The 15,193-nt window shown below is 33.6% G+C and overlaps 3 protein-coding genes and 1 pseudogene across 3 annotated transcripts; 1 reads left to right on the top strand and 3 right to left on the bottom strand.

The window, feature by feature from the left end:
- Positions 1-201: 201 nt before the first annotated feature.
- On the top strand, positions 202-2,535 carry LOC123902142 (ADP-ribosylation factor-like). Its single transcript, XM_045951803.1, has 7 exons — positions 202-334; positions 668-826; positions 970-1,040; positions 1,648-1,767; positions 1,852-1,970; positions 2,120-2,201; positions 2,293-2,535. Exons 2-7 carry the CDS (start codon positions 679-681, stop codon positions 2,296-2,298), a joined length of 546 nt encoding a protein of 181 aa, XP_045807759.1. The 5' UTR covers positions 202-334; positions 668-678; the 3' UTR covers positions 2,299-2,535.
- Positions 2,536-3,966: 1,431 nt separating this feature from the next.
- Positions 3,967-5,833, bottom strand: LOC123902141 (peroxidase 5-like). The gene has a single exon (XM_045951802.1). The coding sequence runs from the start codon at positions 5,201-5,203 to the stop codon at positions 4,196-4,198; it is 1,008 nt and encodes a 335-aa protein (XP_045807758.1). The 5' UTR covers positions 5,204-5,833; the 3' UTR covers positions 3,967-4,195.
- Positions 5,834-6,173: 340 nt separating this feature from the next.
- On the bottom strand, positions 6,174-10,836 carry LOC123902140 (annotated as a pseudogene).
- A 1,078-nt stretch (positions 10,837-11,914) lies between these two features.
- On the bottom strand, positions 11,915-13,930 carry LOC123902139 (putative pentatricopeptide repeat-containing protein At1g02420). The gene has a single exon (XM_045951801.1). The coding sequence runs from the start codon at positions 13,802-13,804 to the stop codon at positions 12,308-12,310; it is 1,497 nt and encodes a 498-aa protein (XP_045807757.1). The 5' UTR covers positions 13,805-13,930; the 3' UTR covers positions 11,915-12,307.
- Positions 13,931-15,193: the final 1,263 nt, after the last annotated feature.

The raw sequence follows: 15,193 nt of genomic DNA, 5'->3' as shown, positions 1-15,193 counted from the left end.
TTTTTATGCATATCTTATTAACGGAGTAAAATTACAATGAATGATATATAATTTGAAATATTATTAAAACAAATAAGGGCAAATTAGTAAATTTAATAGTAATAAATTATATTATATTAATTAATTAATATTAATAATTAATAATAAAATAATTAAGAATATATTACAATATTATTATTACAAAGACACGGAATAAATAAACACGTTACTCAATTTTGATCTTTGTTTAGCGTTCTATAAATCCGCAAAGGTCTGACGGTGAGAGAAGCTCCACTTCTTTTCTTTTCTCTTTGTTACAATTACATCCGCCTTCATCTTCTTCTTCTTCTCCAAGGCAAGCTATCTCTTCTTCTCTCTTTCTCATTCTTCTCTTTCAGATCTGTTCTATCTATCTATCATTTCGCGTCAATTATGTATGTAATCGCTGGATCCACATCGCATATCGCCAGATCACACGATTTTCAATCACAACCATCTGTTAGATCAGATTAATTTCGATTCAATTCAAACGATTCCTTTCAATTTTATGCAATTACAGTAGTAGATCATGTTACGATACTCCTCAATCTGCATATTCCGTTATTATTATTGTTATCGTTATTTTTTTATTTGAATTTGATTTGTTGCGATTGAAATTGATGTGTGTGATTGTGTTTGTGTGATTCAGAAAACTTGAAAATGGGATTGTCTTTCACGAAACTGTTCAGTCGGCTATTTGCCAAGAAAGAGATGCGTATACTTATGGTAGGTCTCGATGCGGCTGGTAAGACCACAATTCTTTATAAGCTCAAGCTTGGAGAGATCGTCACCACCATTCCTACAATCGGTATGTTACTAAGTTTGTACGATTCAATTGATTCAAGTTATGTTGGATCGATTTATTTGAGCATGATAATGGCTTATTTTATGCCTGTGATGTTAAATGCATTGTGCAATTTGAATTAATGTATCATCATTTGGAAAAATTAGGGTTCAATGTGGAAACTGTGGAATACAAGAACATTAGTTTCACTGTGTGGGATGTTGGAGGTCAGGACAAGGTAATTTTTTCCCTACATTATGGTGTACTAGATAGACACACTAGAATACTTATTGATAGTTTTATCACACTGTTTGTTGATGTTATAACATGGTAATTGGCCGAGACTCTCCTTGATCGACTATGTTTGTCAATGTCATATGATCTCTTTTCCAAATTCAGTTATAATTAATAAATTTTTGTGATGAATCAATGAATGCCAATTTGATTCAATCACATAGATGTAATCATTTTATTGGATTAAGATGCAGATGTGATTCAAAATACATATATTGTTTGGATTTGCATGTAGTTAATTGTGGAATGATGCTTATGCAAATTGTATGGTGATGCCTGGCTGGTTATCAATATCATACACCACATGAAAATGGAATCTTCTCTCTTTTTTTTTTTTTTTTGAATTCAAGACTATTGATGTAGTCAACCTATGATAAATTTCTCAATTACCTAATCTAACTTTTTGGAGTTTGTGTATCATAAGTTGGGGCCCCTTTGGCTCAGGTTGTCTTACCTTTGACCTATTGGTATAAAGTATAGTCTCTGAGGTATATTAATTACTAGTTGTTTATTCAACACAGCAGTGACAATTGACATGGTTTTCCCTGTAGATCCGTCCTCTGTGGAGACATTACTTCCAAAATACACAAGGGCTTATCTTTGTGGTTGATAGCAATGATAGGGATCGTGTTGTTGAAGCTAGAGATGAGCTGCATAGGATGTTGAATGAGGTAATTAAATATATCCTGAATGATTGAAAATGGAAGGTTGATTATTTATGGTTATTTGATTTCCCATCTATAATACTTTGGCAGGATGAATTGAGAGATGCCGTGCTTCTAGTTTTCGCAAACAAGCAAGATCTTCCAAATGCTATGAATGCTGCTGAGATAACTGATAAACTTGGTCTTCATTCTCTCCGTCAGCGTCACTGGTAAACTAAATATTGCTCTCAACATTGTTTTTTTATTTCTTTCTTTGTTTCCTTGTCACTGTAAACTAAATATTGCTTTCAACATTGTTTTTATCTTACTCTTCCGGATTCCATTACTCATTCTCACCGTCATGGATCTGTACATGCAGGTACATCCAGAGCACATGTGCCACATCTGGTGAAGGACTTTATGAAGGACTTGACTGGCTCTCAAACAACATTGCAAACAAGGTAAATATTGAATATAGCTATTTTGATACCGGGCAATTCAATTTACATGTCAATCTTACTGATGTCTCTCTTTCTTGGGGGTGATTTGCAGGCATAGAGATTTATTAGTTAAAGGGTGCAAGAAGTTGAGCTTACTATAGCGATTATGATTTCCGGAGTCTGGTTTTCTTGCCCTGCTTAGATTTTCATTGCTCGAGCATGTATTATTTGTCTTTAAAAGAACTGCAGTCTATTACTGAAGAATAATTTGATTTTTTTCCCCCATGTATAACCAAATAGCATTGTTTAATGTTTACCCTTTTGATTGTGAAGTCAATTGAATTATTTAAAGCCACATGTTTATGTGTTTGTCTATGTCTATTAGATTCTTATTCTTAGGACTTATGAGACACCATTTGGCAGAGCCTCTGCAAAGAGGAGGGAGATTGCCTGTTTTTTTTTTTCCCTTTTCTAAAAACAGATTAATTTCTATGCACTTAAGTATAATTTTCAAACAACCCCATGGGGTGCATTGTTTTAACATAAAACAAAAACTAGAGAGGCTACACAAACAACAATAACAATACTACCACTTGAGCTTTGACATAAGAGAAAGAAACAAACATAAAACCTGTCTTGGTGGTTTTAGAGGTGGGTGTGGGACAGTGCTAGATTTTGAAGTGGGGGAATAACCCAGAGGTGGCTCTGGTGGCATAAGATATTGTTTTGGTTCGTTGCCAAAACAGAATGGTTTCAGTGTATATGGAGCTTTATGACTATATTGTGCAGTGAGATTCCAGTTGAGAAATTATCCAAAATAGAAGCTTAGGAAAAGAAGAACAAAACAGAGTGAGGAAGAATGAATCTTAATACCCCATGGTTTTCCCTATGGTAAAATACTAGAACACTACAATTATCATGTCTTCTCCAACTTGTTTTCTAGATACTAAAGACTTAATATTATTTTCACTAATGCATCTATTGTGAGGTCATACTAGGTTGTCACTATAGATACTAAAGACTTATTATTTCCACTAATGCAGCTGCAAACTTTTATATTGATAGTTAAGGGTCTGTTTGGTTCAAAATAGGGGGAGGGGAGGTGAGGTATTTTTATAGAGGGGAGGGGAGGGGAGGGGAGGGAAATTTTTTAATTACATATGTGTTTGCAATTTCGGGTGTGATGCCTTTGCAGAGGCATCTAGTTATGATTGCAGTTGCAGACCACTGCAATTTAAAATCACTATCAGCATCTAAAATAGTAGAAAACTATCAAAAAAAAAATTTAGGCAATAGAGAACTATAAATATCTTATTCACATCTCTTAAAAAACAAATATTTAGGTTTGTAGTTAACACATGTTTTTCCTCAAAAGTGTTCTTACAATTGGACCAGTACTACTGCAAATTTTGAATGTTTTAACTTCAGGAAATTTCAGATCAACTAACTTTAATTTGACAATCAATAGGAGAGGCTGTTTTTTGAGCAAAATACTAGTACTCAATTTTAATAATTTGCCTTTTCAACAAGATTTTCGTTGAAGATACAATGGACACAACAAAACCTGCTCAACAACTTGCATATTGACTATCATATATATTAAGCGCATATGTTTTATTGAATTGAAAAATATAATTTAAATAATTTTGGATAGACGCTTTTTTGTACTTTAATAATGAAAGTTTCATTTCATTGAAGATGTCAACTGAATAATAAATCATCAAACAATCACCAAATCTTGTTAGTTGTTACAGAAAACATTAAAAGGAAACAACATATATAATTCAAAGAGAGTAGTTCACTACTTTTTCATATTTTATTACATTGGATTGCACATATACACTTGAATTGATAAAGATTACAAACTATAAAGAATGATTCCAAACAAAATATAATAACATCAAAGAATGAAAAACCCAATAATCTTTTAATCCCAATAAACAAATTTATGAACAAAAAAATATCTTTGCATCTATGGACAATTTTTTGAAAATCAAAGAATTAATCTGGTCCAGTTAATAAGAATTAACAACACTGCAGCGCTCCCTAATCTCACCTTGAGAACCTGTCAACACATCTATGGAACCCATTTGCACCATAGCCTTAGCAAACTTCACTCTCCAGATTGCAGCATGTCTGGCATTTCTTAACACCATTTGCCTAGTTAACTCACTATCAAACAACGTTTGATCCGAAGTTAATAAACCGCGGTGATTCTTCAACCTCATATAGTATTTGTTGTCCAAATCATTAGGCGTGGAACCATCGAACACCACTGTTGGGTCTATGCTTTGTACCTGTGACTGAGGTTGTGGTGGTGGACACTTGGATTTCAAGAACATAGCAAACTTAGGGTCCATAGATGGATCTTGAGAATATGTGGCATTGAAAGAGTATAATCGGTTTGAGAAAGATGAACAATGTGAGACACCGATAGAATGAGCGCCAGAAAGTGTAACCATTTCATCTGCTGACAAGCCTTTGGAACCAAAATGCTTGATAAGTTTCTCCGCTTCGGTAGATGGTGGTAGTAGATTTGCTGTTACTTCGTCGAAGATAGAGATTCGACCATCTCTGCGTCCTGATGGTACTGAGTAGTATATGCCACCACTAACTTTACGAGTACTGTCCCGTGCCGCGAATGCAAGAATATCCGCACACGACACTGTTTTGGGACATGCAGCTTCTATTTGTGACTTAGCTTCGTTGATGACCTCGAAACCACGTAAACTTGGATTATTTGCAGGATGATCTTTCTCTGATGGATGACCTGGTGTGGTTTCTAATAATACAGAACCATCGCATCCCCTGACAAAACAATCATGAAAATGCAATCTAATCAAACCAGCAGCGATGCCTGGATTGAGTGAAACGGCTTTGTTTACCGCTCTTCTCACAATTGCCTCAGCGGATGGACATGTTGTCTTGTAGAAACCAAACTCCAAAGATGTTGATGATGTCAATGTTGAAACTGAGAGTATAATTAGAACCAAGGTACAAAGTGTTGCATGCATTCTAACCATTGTTAATTTGTAGGATATGCTTTATGTCTGAATTGATGTAGTATACTAGTATGTATGTATCTTAGTTTTCAGTATTAGTGTGCAAGGAAGAGAATGATAGGGAAGTATATATGTTGTTGGATAGTAATTAAGGTTAAGGTGAAGAATATATGCCTCATGATATGTGTATTTATATGTTATTGTGAAGGAGAGAGTAGGTCTTACTTTGTAAACAAAAACGTGTGTTGGCTGGCTGTAACCTTCAATTTTAGACAGAAGTTGAAGTAATCTACTTTGAACCCTTCTTCTGGTTTTGGAGGCTCTGCTTAATTAAATATGGAGAATTTATCATATAATATTGAATAGTAATTGTGAAAAAAATAAGCTGTGACTATTGGCTGCTACACTCACACTTCATCGCAAAAACATTCTTACAAGAAATTAACATAGTGGCTTGTGATTAATTTACCAGGTCCAACCTTTTTATTAAAACAAATATGCATGCCGATATATGTGTATTAAACGACATGATGCAACCATCATGGATTAAAAAATTCTATTAAAAGAAGGTTGATTCAACTTGTAGAGATTATTTTATCAAATTTATAATCAAGTTGTTGGATTTAACTTAAGTACTCCCTGCATTCCTTTTTACTACTTGTTATTTATGTTTTGACTTTTTACACATACTATTTATCATATATAAACTAATAATTTTATGAGACCGAAAGGTAGAGTAATAGATGAAGTAATGCATTTTTATTCTCAATTGAAAAAACGAAGAGCTAGGTTAAGAATGGTAGCAGCGGCACACCAGAACCATTTTCACTTGCTTCCAAGTCCGGACTGCATAGTTGAAGACAATATACATTCGGATTGTGGAAATTAAGTCCAAATATTTAGTTTCAGAAAGTATAAAAAGCACAAGAAAATATCGCATACCTTTCAAGTCTTTTAATCCTTCTCAATTGTCAAATAGTGAGATTTAACAAGTTTTTATTACCACATTAGGTAGCAAGCTTAGTGGGAAAATGAACATTGTGCAAGAAGATGATTTTGCATAAGCTATGCATTACATTTATAACAGTTGAGTCAAAGTTCAAGACATACTATGTTTGTTGCATTGGTTTCAGATACAAAACCATCCTTGTCGAGCATGATAGCATCGTCTGCTTTTGCATTATTGCCTTCCACCGGTGCCATACCAAATAACGAATTTGTATGAAATGTTTCTCCGTAGTTGCACTCGTTAAATTTTCATTTTCATGTACTACAATTCTGTACATATCATAAATCATATATCTCCCCCATAACGACAGCAAATCTTGTGGTTAGGTAAACAAATTACATATTTTCATATGAACTATTGCCCACAATATATATGGATATTGATCTAAGGATTAACCTCTCCAAATTCATGATTAGCTCAAAACAACCACCTTGTTCTTATCTACTAGCAATAGTACTACTCATAATTTATTCAGTTTTGCATTAACATATGTAAAAAAAATAAAATTATGAGGTGAATAGAAAATTACCTTCGCAAGAATGTTATTGAGGAGATTGTTGTGATGTATTTTTTAATCCAAACTCTGGTAAAACATACAAAAAATGAGTATGTCAATCAAACAGGAACATTGTTGGTTCTGAATTAATCTTACTGATTAAAAGGTACTATGTATGGCTTCATTTATTAGCAAAAATAACTACTTTCACACTCATTACGAAAACTAGTGATTCTCATTTAATGTTCTATAAGTAATAAGTAATAGTGAAAAATAAGTAATTATATTTGAGATTGGAGGGAGTATACCCCAAGCATGAAAATCATGATTACACTTCAAGCATAGTTTAATAAAATAACAACTTCCTCCTTCAAATTAACAATCATACAAACAACAAACTTACATTTGGTGAGTTACGGTGTGTTGTGGCAGTTACGAGAACTATACCCTGCTCATTATCATAAACAGGGGGCTTCCATTCAGCAAGCACTGCATAATTCATTAAGGACAAATTTCAGTATAATGTTGCATATCCAGTTGAAAAGCGTATTGCTGAGACATGAAATAATTAAGGTTTACAACTTAAAAGCTTAATTTGTTGTGTTCTTATTAGCATGTCTAGTCTATTAAATGACTCAATTAACCATCATAAAAAATTACATAAACATGAACACGATATATCATATAACCCATATTGCCTTGCATGATGTTTTGGAACCAAAACATAAGTAATTTAAAAGTTTCCCAACATTTAAGTACTTCATGCTATTTCTTCCTTCCTATGAAGACCTTTTGACATATACAGATATTACCGAAAGATCATAAATATTTCGGTACCAGTATCTTTGTTATTTGTGAAAGGATAGGTTGTTACCAATTATAATGTGCATCCATACAGATTTAAAGCCGGGCTCATACCAGAAGTAACCTAGAAAAGAAGACAACATAGAATTGGTAATTAGTCAGGTTTCGCAACTGAGTTAAATATGATTGACGGTGTTATAACTTCGGTTGCAAATAGTACGAAATATAGTCGCCACCACTAGTGAAACAATAGGCTGCCAGCCATTCAGCATATTGTATGTTTACATGGTTTCATTGACAAAACTGATATAAAAATTATTAGCAAAGTTGACATAATTTGAAACAAAGACTGAGAGAATAAAACCTTCTTTCCTCGAGTTAGTGAAAGTCGGATTTGAGCATTGTAAAATATCCCGTTCGTAATTAGGGTTTTGAAAATAGCTTCCTTAATCTGCAATATATGTTACAACCAAATCCATCACTAGATTATGAAGAGCACAAGACAACTGAATTTAGAATTTGATTGGAAATGAAACCAATATATATATATATATATATATATATATATATATATATATATATATATATATAACTGAATAGAACTCAATTTATCACCGAACATCAACTTTCGATTTCTGAATTTAACAGTTAATTTACATTATTGATAAAACAACAGCACCATACATCAACTTTCAATTTATCTAGTTTGTAACACTACCTGTCTAGATGTTCCTCAAGTTTAAATATCTTTCTTTTTTATACACGAAGGCCCTCCCAAACTGAGTCGCCACCTGATATATCACAGGATAAAAATTTAAAATCATGACAACGCGTGCTCAATCACATAAATTACACGTCTTATTCTATTTACAGGAAACCTTAACATGTTGTAAAATTTGTACCTTAACATTGTCACGTGTCACAATCTGGTCACCCACCCAAGCAAGTAATTTCTCATTTGCAGGAACTGGAAGGTCAGGAGGAGGCAAAGGAGAACTCAGAAGAGATGTCTTGTTCTTTACATGGCGATGAAGCATGTTGTAAAGTGGTAGACTTTGCTCCAACAAATCATAGAGAGAAAAGGGAAATGGCTGAAAAGGTTTAACAACATGGCATAAAATCAACCAGGATTTACAAGGACCTTTTCCTTATAACCCGTGCGATAGCACGGGTCTATTACTAGTTATTCAATAAAATATAATAAGCCCTTTATATGAATACATATGCATCGAGCCGATAGCCAAATGTTACTTGAAATTAGGCTTGTTATCTGCTACTCCATGTTCTATGCGGATGGTTGTTTTGTTCTAAGATAAAACATGCTATACTAGTCCATGGATGAAAAACTTGTAAGGTACCTATTTTAATTCAAGGACTTTTTTGACGTGTGTGAATAACTGAATTTGTTGTTGAATATACATCTTCTATAAGGTTTGCCTTATATATTTCCAATGCTCGAGATGCATATATGCATTATTTTGCTTCAATTGATTTATTCTTGTGCTATGGTATTATTAGTTATGAAGTAGTAAAGATGATATGTTTTTATATGTTCCTAAAACCTTGTATCGCAATTGGAAAATAATGAAAAAGTTATTGGTTGTTACTACTAATGATATAATGGCATAGACTCCTTGCAACGGGAACAAAACTAAAGGCATACAAGAAGCAACTGCATACCTCAGGATACTTCCTTTGTTCCTTAAAACCAGTATATTTGTGTGCATTGTTATACCACGAAGGTGCCCACAAGCCATATATTGGTTTTGGACCTGCTTCCCAACTGGCAAGTAAAAAACAAGAGTTGTAAGAATGCTTCGACCAAATTTCCAATGACTAAATCTCTTCAAATATATCAAATCTAAGGAGGTTTCATGTTTCAACAAGAAAACATTGAAAAAAGAAAAACCAGAAAAGGTTGCAGCACAAGGCCAGGAGTTGCATAATGAACACTCTGCATACCTGAGCATTGAGGGTTGAAAAGGAATCTCCAAATCGTTACAGAGACCCCGTAAAGTAGCCTGCAAATTAACAAGATCACAAATCAAAGCAAGATACATATTTTGGCTTATTCCGGTTCCTATTCGGATTCATTTTCATCTCATTCCAATGAACTTGTTTTCATACTTCATTAAGTAATAGGAATCAAGCATGTCGAAAAAACTCAAATACCTCGGGATCTTTTTGAAGTTCTTCAGCATCAATGACAGGTGGTGGTTTTCCAATGTCACAAAGTTCATTGTATATTTGAACAAAGCTCCAACAAACCCAACTCAAAGAAAGATGGGGGGACAACCTTGCCAAACGATGGCTGGAAGACACACAAAAAGTTCGTAAGCCGGTGAGCAGAAGATTGAAGTAGCATATAATTTATGTAATAAGAGTTACCAATATGTCAAGAGGATTCCTTATGAAAATGAAGTGCTTTCCTTTCTTAATTAGATCCTCAGGCAAACCAAGCACCCTTTGTTTTGATATATGCTGAATGCAACAAACTTATAATGATTAGTAGTAATAGTTTCCAAAAAGGCATTGACATTTGATTGGATTGTTTCTTCATTGATTGCATCATATCTTGAAGAAGGTGCAATTTACCTTACAGAATCGATACTTGATGTCATTAACGACCTTATTTCCATCAGAATCCTATTACAAATGAAATAAATATTTAGAAATGAATGTTAAATAGTTTTTTTATAATTCAAGTGACACTAATGACCACTGGCGGGGATTCAAACTCAGCCTATGAAGCACGAATACTCCTCGGATTAGACGTGTCTCAGTGTCAAACACACATTGATGTGTGATACTGACACGACACCGACACTTATGATTACATTGAATTGTCATTTTCCTAAATTATTATCGGTGTCGACGTGTCTGTGTCGTATCCGGTGTCCGTGTTTCATAGAACTCAGCACAAGACAAAGCTCTTACCACCGACATAACACTTCAAGTGTAATGTTGAATTGTTAAATTCTAAATATGGGATTGTTCAAAAAATTCTAAATATGGTAGAGATAAATACCATATTGAAGAGTATTTGGTCTCTATGACTATAGGGTCTATCAAAACCACTAACTCGAAGGAAATGTACATAGAGAGGCTCATCAAGCACTTCAATATCATTTCTCTAAATTAAGTTTTGTTCACAAAACAAACACACAGTAAGTCACATGAATTGAAGTGAATAAGAGATAGTGATTACATATTTAGTGATGATGATATATACCTGTGAAAAGGAGTACAATAGACTTGTACTCAGAGACCTTGGTGCAGACCATGCATGAATGACTTCTACCTTCTCCATATGCAGTTATCAGATTTTCACTATCAAACTTTAACTCACAGTATTACCAGTTAAGCCACATTATTGCTATAGGAAAAATACAAGTTAATGTATCTGGTTGAAAATTTAGACCAGATAGTAGATACAATAATTTTTGTTGACTGATTTCTTTAATAATACTACTCTGTCCTTAATTATAAGACTCTGTTTGACCACTGCATGTACGCCAATGCACAATTTTAATCACTAATATCTTTAATTCTCTATTAGTAAAAATTATAAAAATTTAATATTTTGAAAATACTCATCAAAACAAATTGAACAAGATCTTATATACTAATATTTACATTTATATATTATTAGAAAAACACGGTCAAAACAATGTAAATGAATAGTACATTTTTGTCAATCAGGGTCTTATAATTAGGGATGGAGGTAGTACTATATAATATTTATTAGTACCACCACTCAAGGTAAAATAAAATTTTATTTATTTTTCTAGTGAAAACTTGCCTTAAATAAATCATTTATTACAATGGAAAGTCAAATCAATCTATTAACTAGGAGTATTATTTTGGCCACTTTTTAAATTTATTGAAATTTATTGAATAATTAATGTATCTAGTATATAATATTTGATTATATACATCAGTAAGTTGTTCGAAAATCGTTCAATAAAAGAAAATAACATCGTAAACAAAAACAAAGATTCAAAATCATTATCAATTTCGTTAATAGGATGGTTAATAAATTGCATATTAAATTGATAAATTATTATATTTTATTTCACAGTTTCAAATGCGCGACCCGTGTGTCCCCGTCCTACTAGCAAGAAAAGATGGTTGTGTATGACCATAGCATAGCAACATTCTTTACATTGTTCCGCACGAAAAGATCATTAAATCTTCAAAGCATGAAACAATTTGAATTTTTTTAAGAGTTCCATCCATCAGCAACAGATAGTAGGAGAGGTCTTTCTCTCTAAGACACTCTTGGTCTCAAAAACTTGTTTCAATCACCCTAGAATGGCTTGCCTTCAAAATCATGATAGAGCTCATACATCAGTTTACCTCATGAAAGTGCATTCGCACAAGTAATTAGAATTGACAGTTTCATTACAATCTTAACCACATATCACAACTCACAAGCTCATTTTACCTGTCGCAATTTCATACAAATTTTTCTTAAGAATCTGCGATTCCCTCGTCAAAATTTTAGATGGGAATCAAATCAAACCTTTTGAAGACCATCTAAAACGATTTCAATGGAAAAGAAATGCCATATGGTCAATAGCAAATAACAGAATTGAAGTAGAAACACCTCTTTATTTCTTGATCTTCAAGGAATGATGAACATGTCATAAGTTAAAGCATGAATTTCAAAAATTCAGTTCTGTTGTGCAAAATGTATGACAACTAGTGTACAAAAATCAATTATCATTCTGTTAAGGAGACTATTTCTTGTGTCTCTCCTCACTCTCCCTTTGCCAATTTGGCTGACGCGGTTTAGCTCATTTAAGATATTTGTTTAGATGTCCAATCCCCCCATTTCCGCTACTGGAGTCATAACTCTTTCAGGAATTTGGGTTGGTCGCCCAAAAACGGCCATTTTCTCCGTCAAGTTCTGAATAGCCTGATGTCGATTTGCTAGTTCCATAAGAACCTTAATTCTCTTAAATGAAACATTGCTTGGCTTTTGCCCCTTCTCAATCATCTCCAAGAAACATTTCTCTGCTTCCGACAACTTCCCCATATCACAAAGCATATCAAACAGCACATCAGAAACCAACGTATACGACCCAAAACCCTTGTCCACCATGTCACCCCATAATTCCAGCGCCATCTCCACCTTTTCATGCCTTCTAAACAACTTTATCAAAAACATACAAGACTGTGTATTCGGAAAGCAACCCTCAACCATCATCCTCTTGTATAAGTTCCAAGAACTCTGTAAATCATTGGACCAGTAAAAAACCCTGAAGAACAAATTGTAAGTAGTTGCATTTGGACTCAAACCTTTACCCACCATCTCATCCACCAATTCATAAGCATTACCAAGCCTCTTTGCAATGCAAAAGTTCCTAATGGCAGCATTGTAAGCCGGAACATCAGGGTAAACACCATACTCCTTCATTTCCTTCAAAACATCTCTAGCTTTATCTGGCTGACCAATCAACCCCAATCCACCAATAATACAAGTATAAGTAATAACATCGGGCGACAAATCTTGTTCACGCATTTCATCGAACACCTTGTAAGCCTTCTCAATTTCCCTCCCTTTACAATAAACATCCACCAAACTATTGTACGTTACAACATCGGGTGTAACCCCCATTTCCTTCATCTCCTTAAGGAACAATTCAGCATCTTCAGAGGTTTTCCACCCAGATAGAAGAATATTAAAAGTCTGCAAATTCGGGCGAAAACTATGCTTCAAACTATGATAAACATTTCTAGCATCAGTCATACTTTTCTCTTGACAAAGAGTTCTCAACAATGCATTAAAACAATTGGTACCGAAATCCGGCACAATCTTCTTAAACTTTCGAAACGATTCAACAGTTTGTCTAACAGAGCAAACTTTAGCAACTCTAGCCAATACAACCATAACAGTTCGAGGAGTTATAACAGATTGATCTTTTCGCCGCGTTTCGATTAAAAGATCCCAAACATTATCAAACATGCGACTTCTACCAAGAATATAGAGCATAGTGTCAAGGGAAAAAGCAGTGTGGTAAAACCCTTTTCTTCTTCCAGTGTAACGGAAAAATTCTAGGGTTTGAGAAGGGTTTGCGTGGCCAAATCGAACCCTTTTGAGAACTTGATCGATTAATTCGTTTGAGAGTAAAATGTCGGTTGATTTTAGGGTTTGTTTGAGGTTTTCGGGTGAAGAAGTGGTGGTGAGTATAGTGTAAATTTTGTGTACGTCGTCGTTTGGATTGAAGCTGAAGAGACGGCGGAGAATGACATTTGAAGGAAGAATTGATCTGAATGGTGATTCCGATGAGAAATGTCTTAGGAACATTTGAAATTTTTGAGGATGCTTTGTTAGTGACAGTGGTGAGTTTAGGAAGATCGATTAGAAGCCGATTAAGATCAAATGGAGCTATTTAATGGATTGAGGCAGTCTCCCTCACTGTATTGTACTCGGACACCTTTGAACCATCTGATTAAGATTGAACGGTCTAAAATATTATACTCAAATTTATATCTGAACTTAAACTTTGATAGCCCGATTGAACGGTAAAATACAATGACTACATTTAGTATTAACGCAGCCCTTAAGATTTGCCACGTGGGAGATAACGTGTTAGATCAACAACATTAACTCTTTTAACTAAGTGGGGATGACAGAGAGACTAACTTGATTGACGTTTTGAAAGTCGTGGGATAATGGAGTTTCATTAATTTGATGAACTAAGTTGTCAATTTTGCAAAAACAAAAGATTAAATTGGGCATTTACTTTGTTTTGGGTATATTAGACAAAAACATATTTTTACAATAAATTTTTTTTAATCTATCTATTGATTTTGTATTTTGAGGTTAAATAAGTTTTCTTTTGTTGTTGGAATTTAGTTAAATAAGTTTTTGGTTATTAAAAACATTTGAAATTTTGAGTTATAAATTTTTTTGGCATATTTTGGTTAGAATATTTCTGTTAATTTTTAATTTCTCAAATAGATTTCACTATTAACATCATAAGAGTTCAGATTTTAAAATTTAATTATAATAATTATATAATTTATTTATTTTAACAAACACATACGCACACACGCACATCGTGTGCACGCACATACACACTAAGTAACAAAAAAATTTTGTCCCTAAAATTTCAGTGCCCTATATAACCACTATTCCTGAACATCCTCTAGACACCCTCTTGAATTGTACTATGAACATACTTCAATTTGTTTCATTGAATTTTAGTCATTTCAGTTGGTAATTATTTGCTTATGTCATGCTTTTATATTATAGTTGATTACCAAATTAACATCACAATATTAGAACTGATTGAGGTTATTAATGCATTCTTAATTGAGAATTTTTTTTTTTAATTGCTACTTTGTTTAGCAATTAAATAAATTATAATATTAGTGTCCCATTTGATTCTAAACAATTTATTCTATTCTAACCAATTTAACATAAAGCAAAATATGTTAAGTATATTTTTATATTAATATCTTGTAGAATGGATTCCTTGAACATACCATGCTTCTTTTTACAAGTTTTTATTTCAACCGTTGTCATCTCTCTTAGTGGCTAGTGCGATGGTTGCCCTGATAGGTTATTTATTGGCGATCATACACTAGTTTCTCGGCTTCAAAATGGAGGTATAGTGAAGCCAAATGCAATAGTCACAAAGGATGGCAGTGGCCAATACAATACGGTGATCGAAGGCATAAACTCACATCT

The sequence above is a fragment of the Trifolium pratense genome, linkage group LG1 (genome assembly GCF_020283565.1).
Source record: "Trifolium pratense cultivar HEN17-A07 linkage group LG1, ARS_RC_1.1, whole genome shotgun sequence".
NCBI classification, from domain to species: Eukaryota; Viridiplantae; Streptophyta; class Magnoliopsida; order Fabales; family Fabaceae; genus Trifolium; species Trifolium pratense.
Note: the sequence above shows the minus strand (reverse complement) of the source record. Positions and strands in the feature narration are given on the sequence as shown.

Coding starts and splice junctions, on each gene's coding strand:
- LOC123902139 (XM_045951801.1), bottom strand. CDS start 13,804: ATGTTCCTAAGACATTTCTCATCGGAATCACCATTCAGATCAATTCTT.
- LOC123902142 (XM_045951803.1), top strand. CDS start 679: ATGGGATTGTCTTTCACGAAACTGTTCAGTCGGCTATTTGCCAAGAAA. Junction 827..969: donor CACCACCATTCCTACAATCG/GTATGTTACTAA, acceptor TGGAAAAATTAG/GGTTCAATGTGGAAACTGTG. Junction 1,041..1,647: donor ATGTTGGAGGTCAGGACAAG/GTAATTTTTTCC, acceptor TTTTCCCTGTAG/ATCCGTCCTCTGTGGAGACA.
- LOC123902141 (XM_045951802.1), bottom strand. CDS start 5,203: ATGGTTAGAATGCATGCAACACTTTGTACCTTGGTTCTAATTATACTC.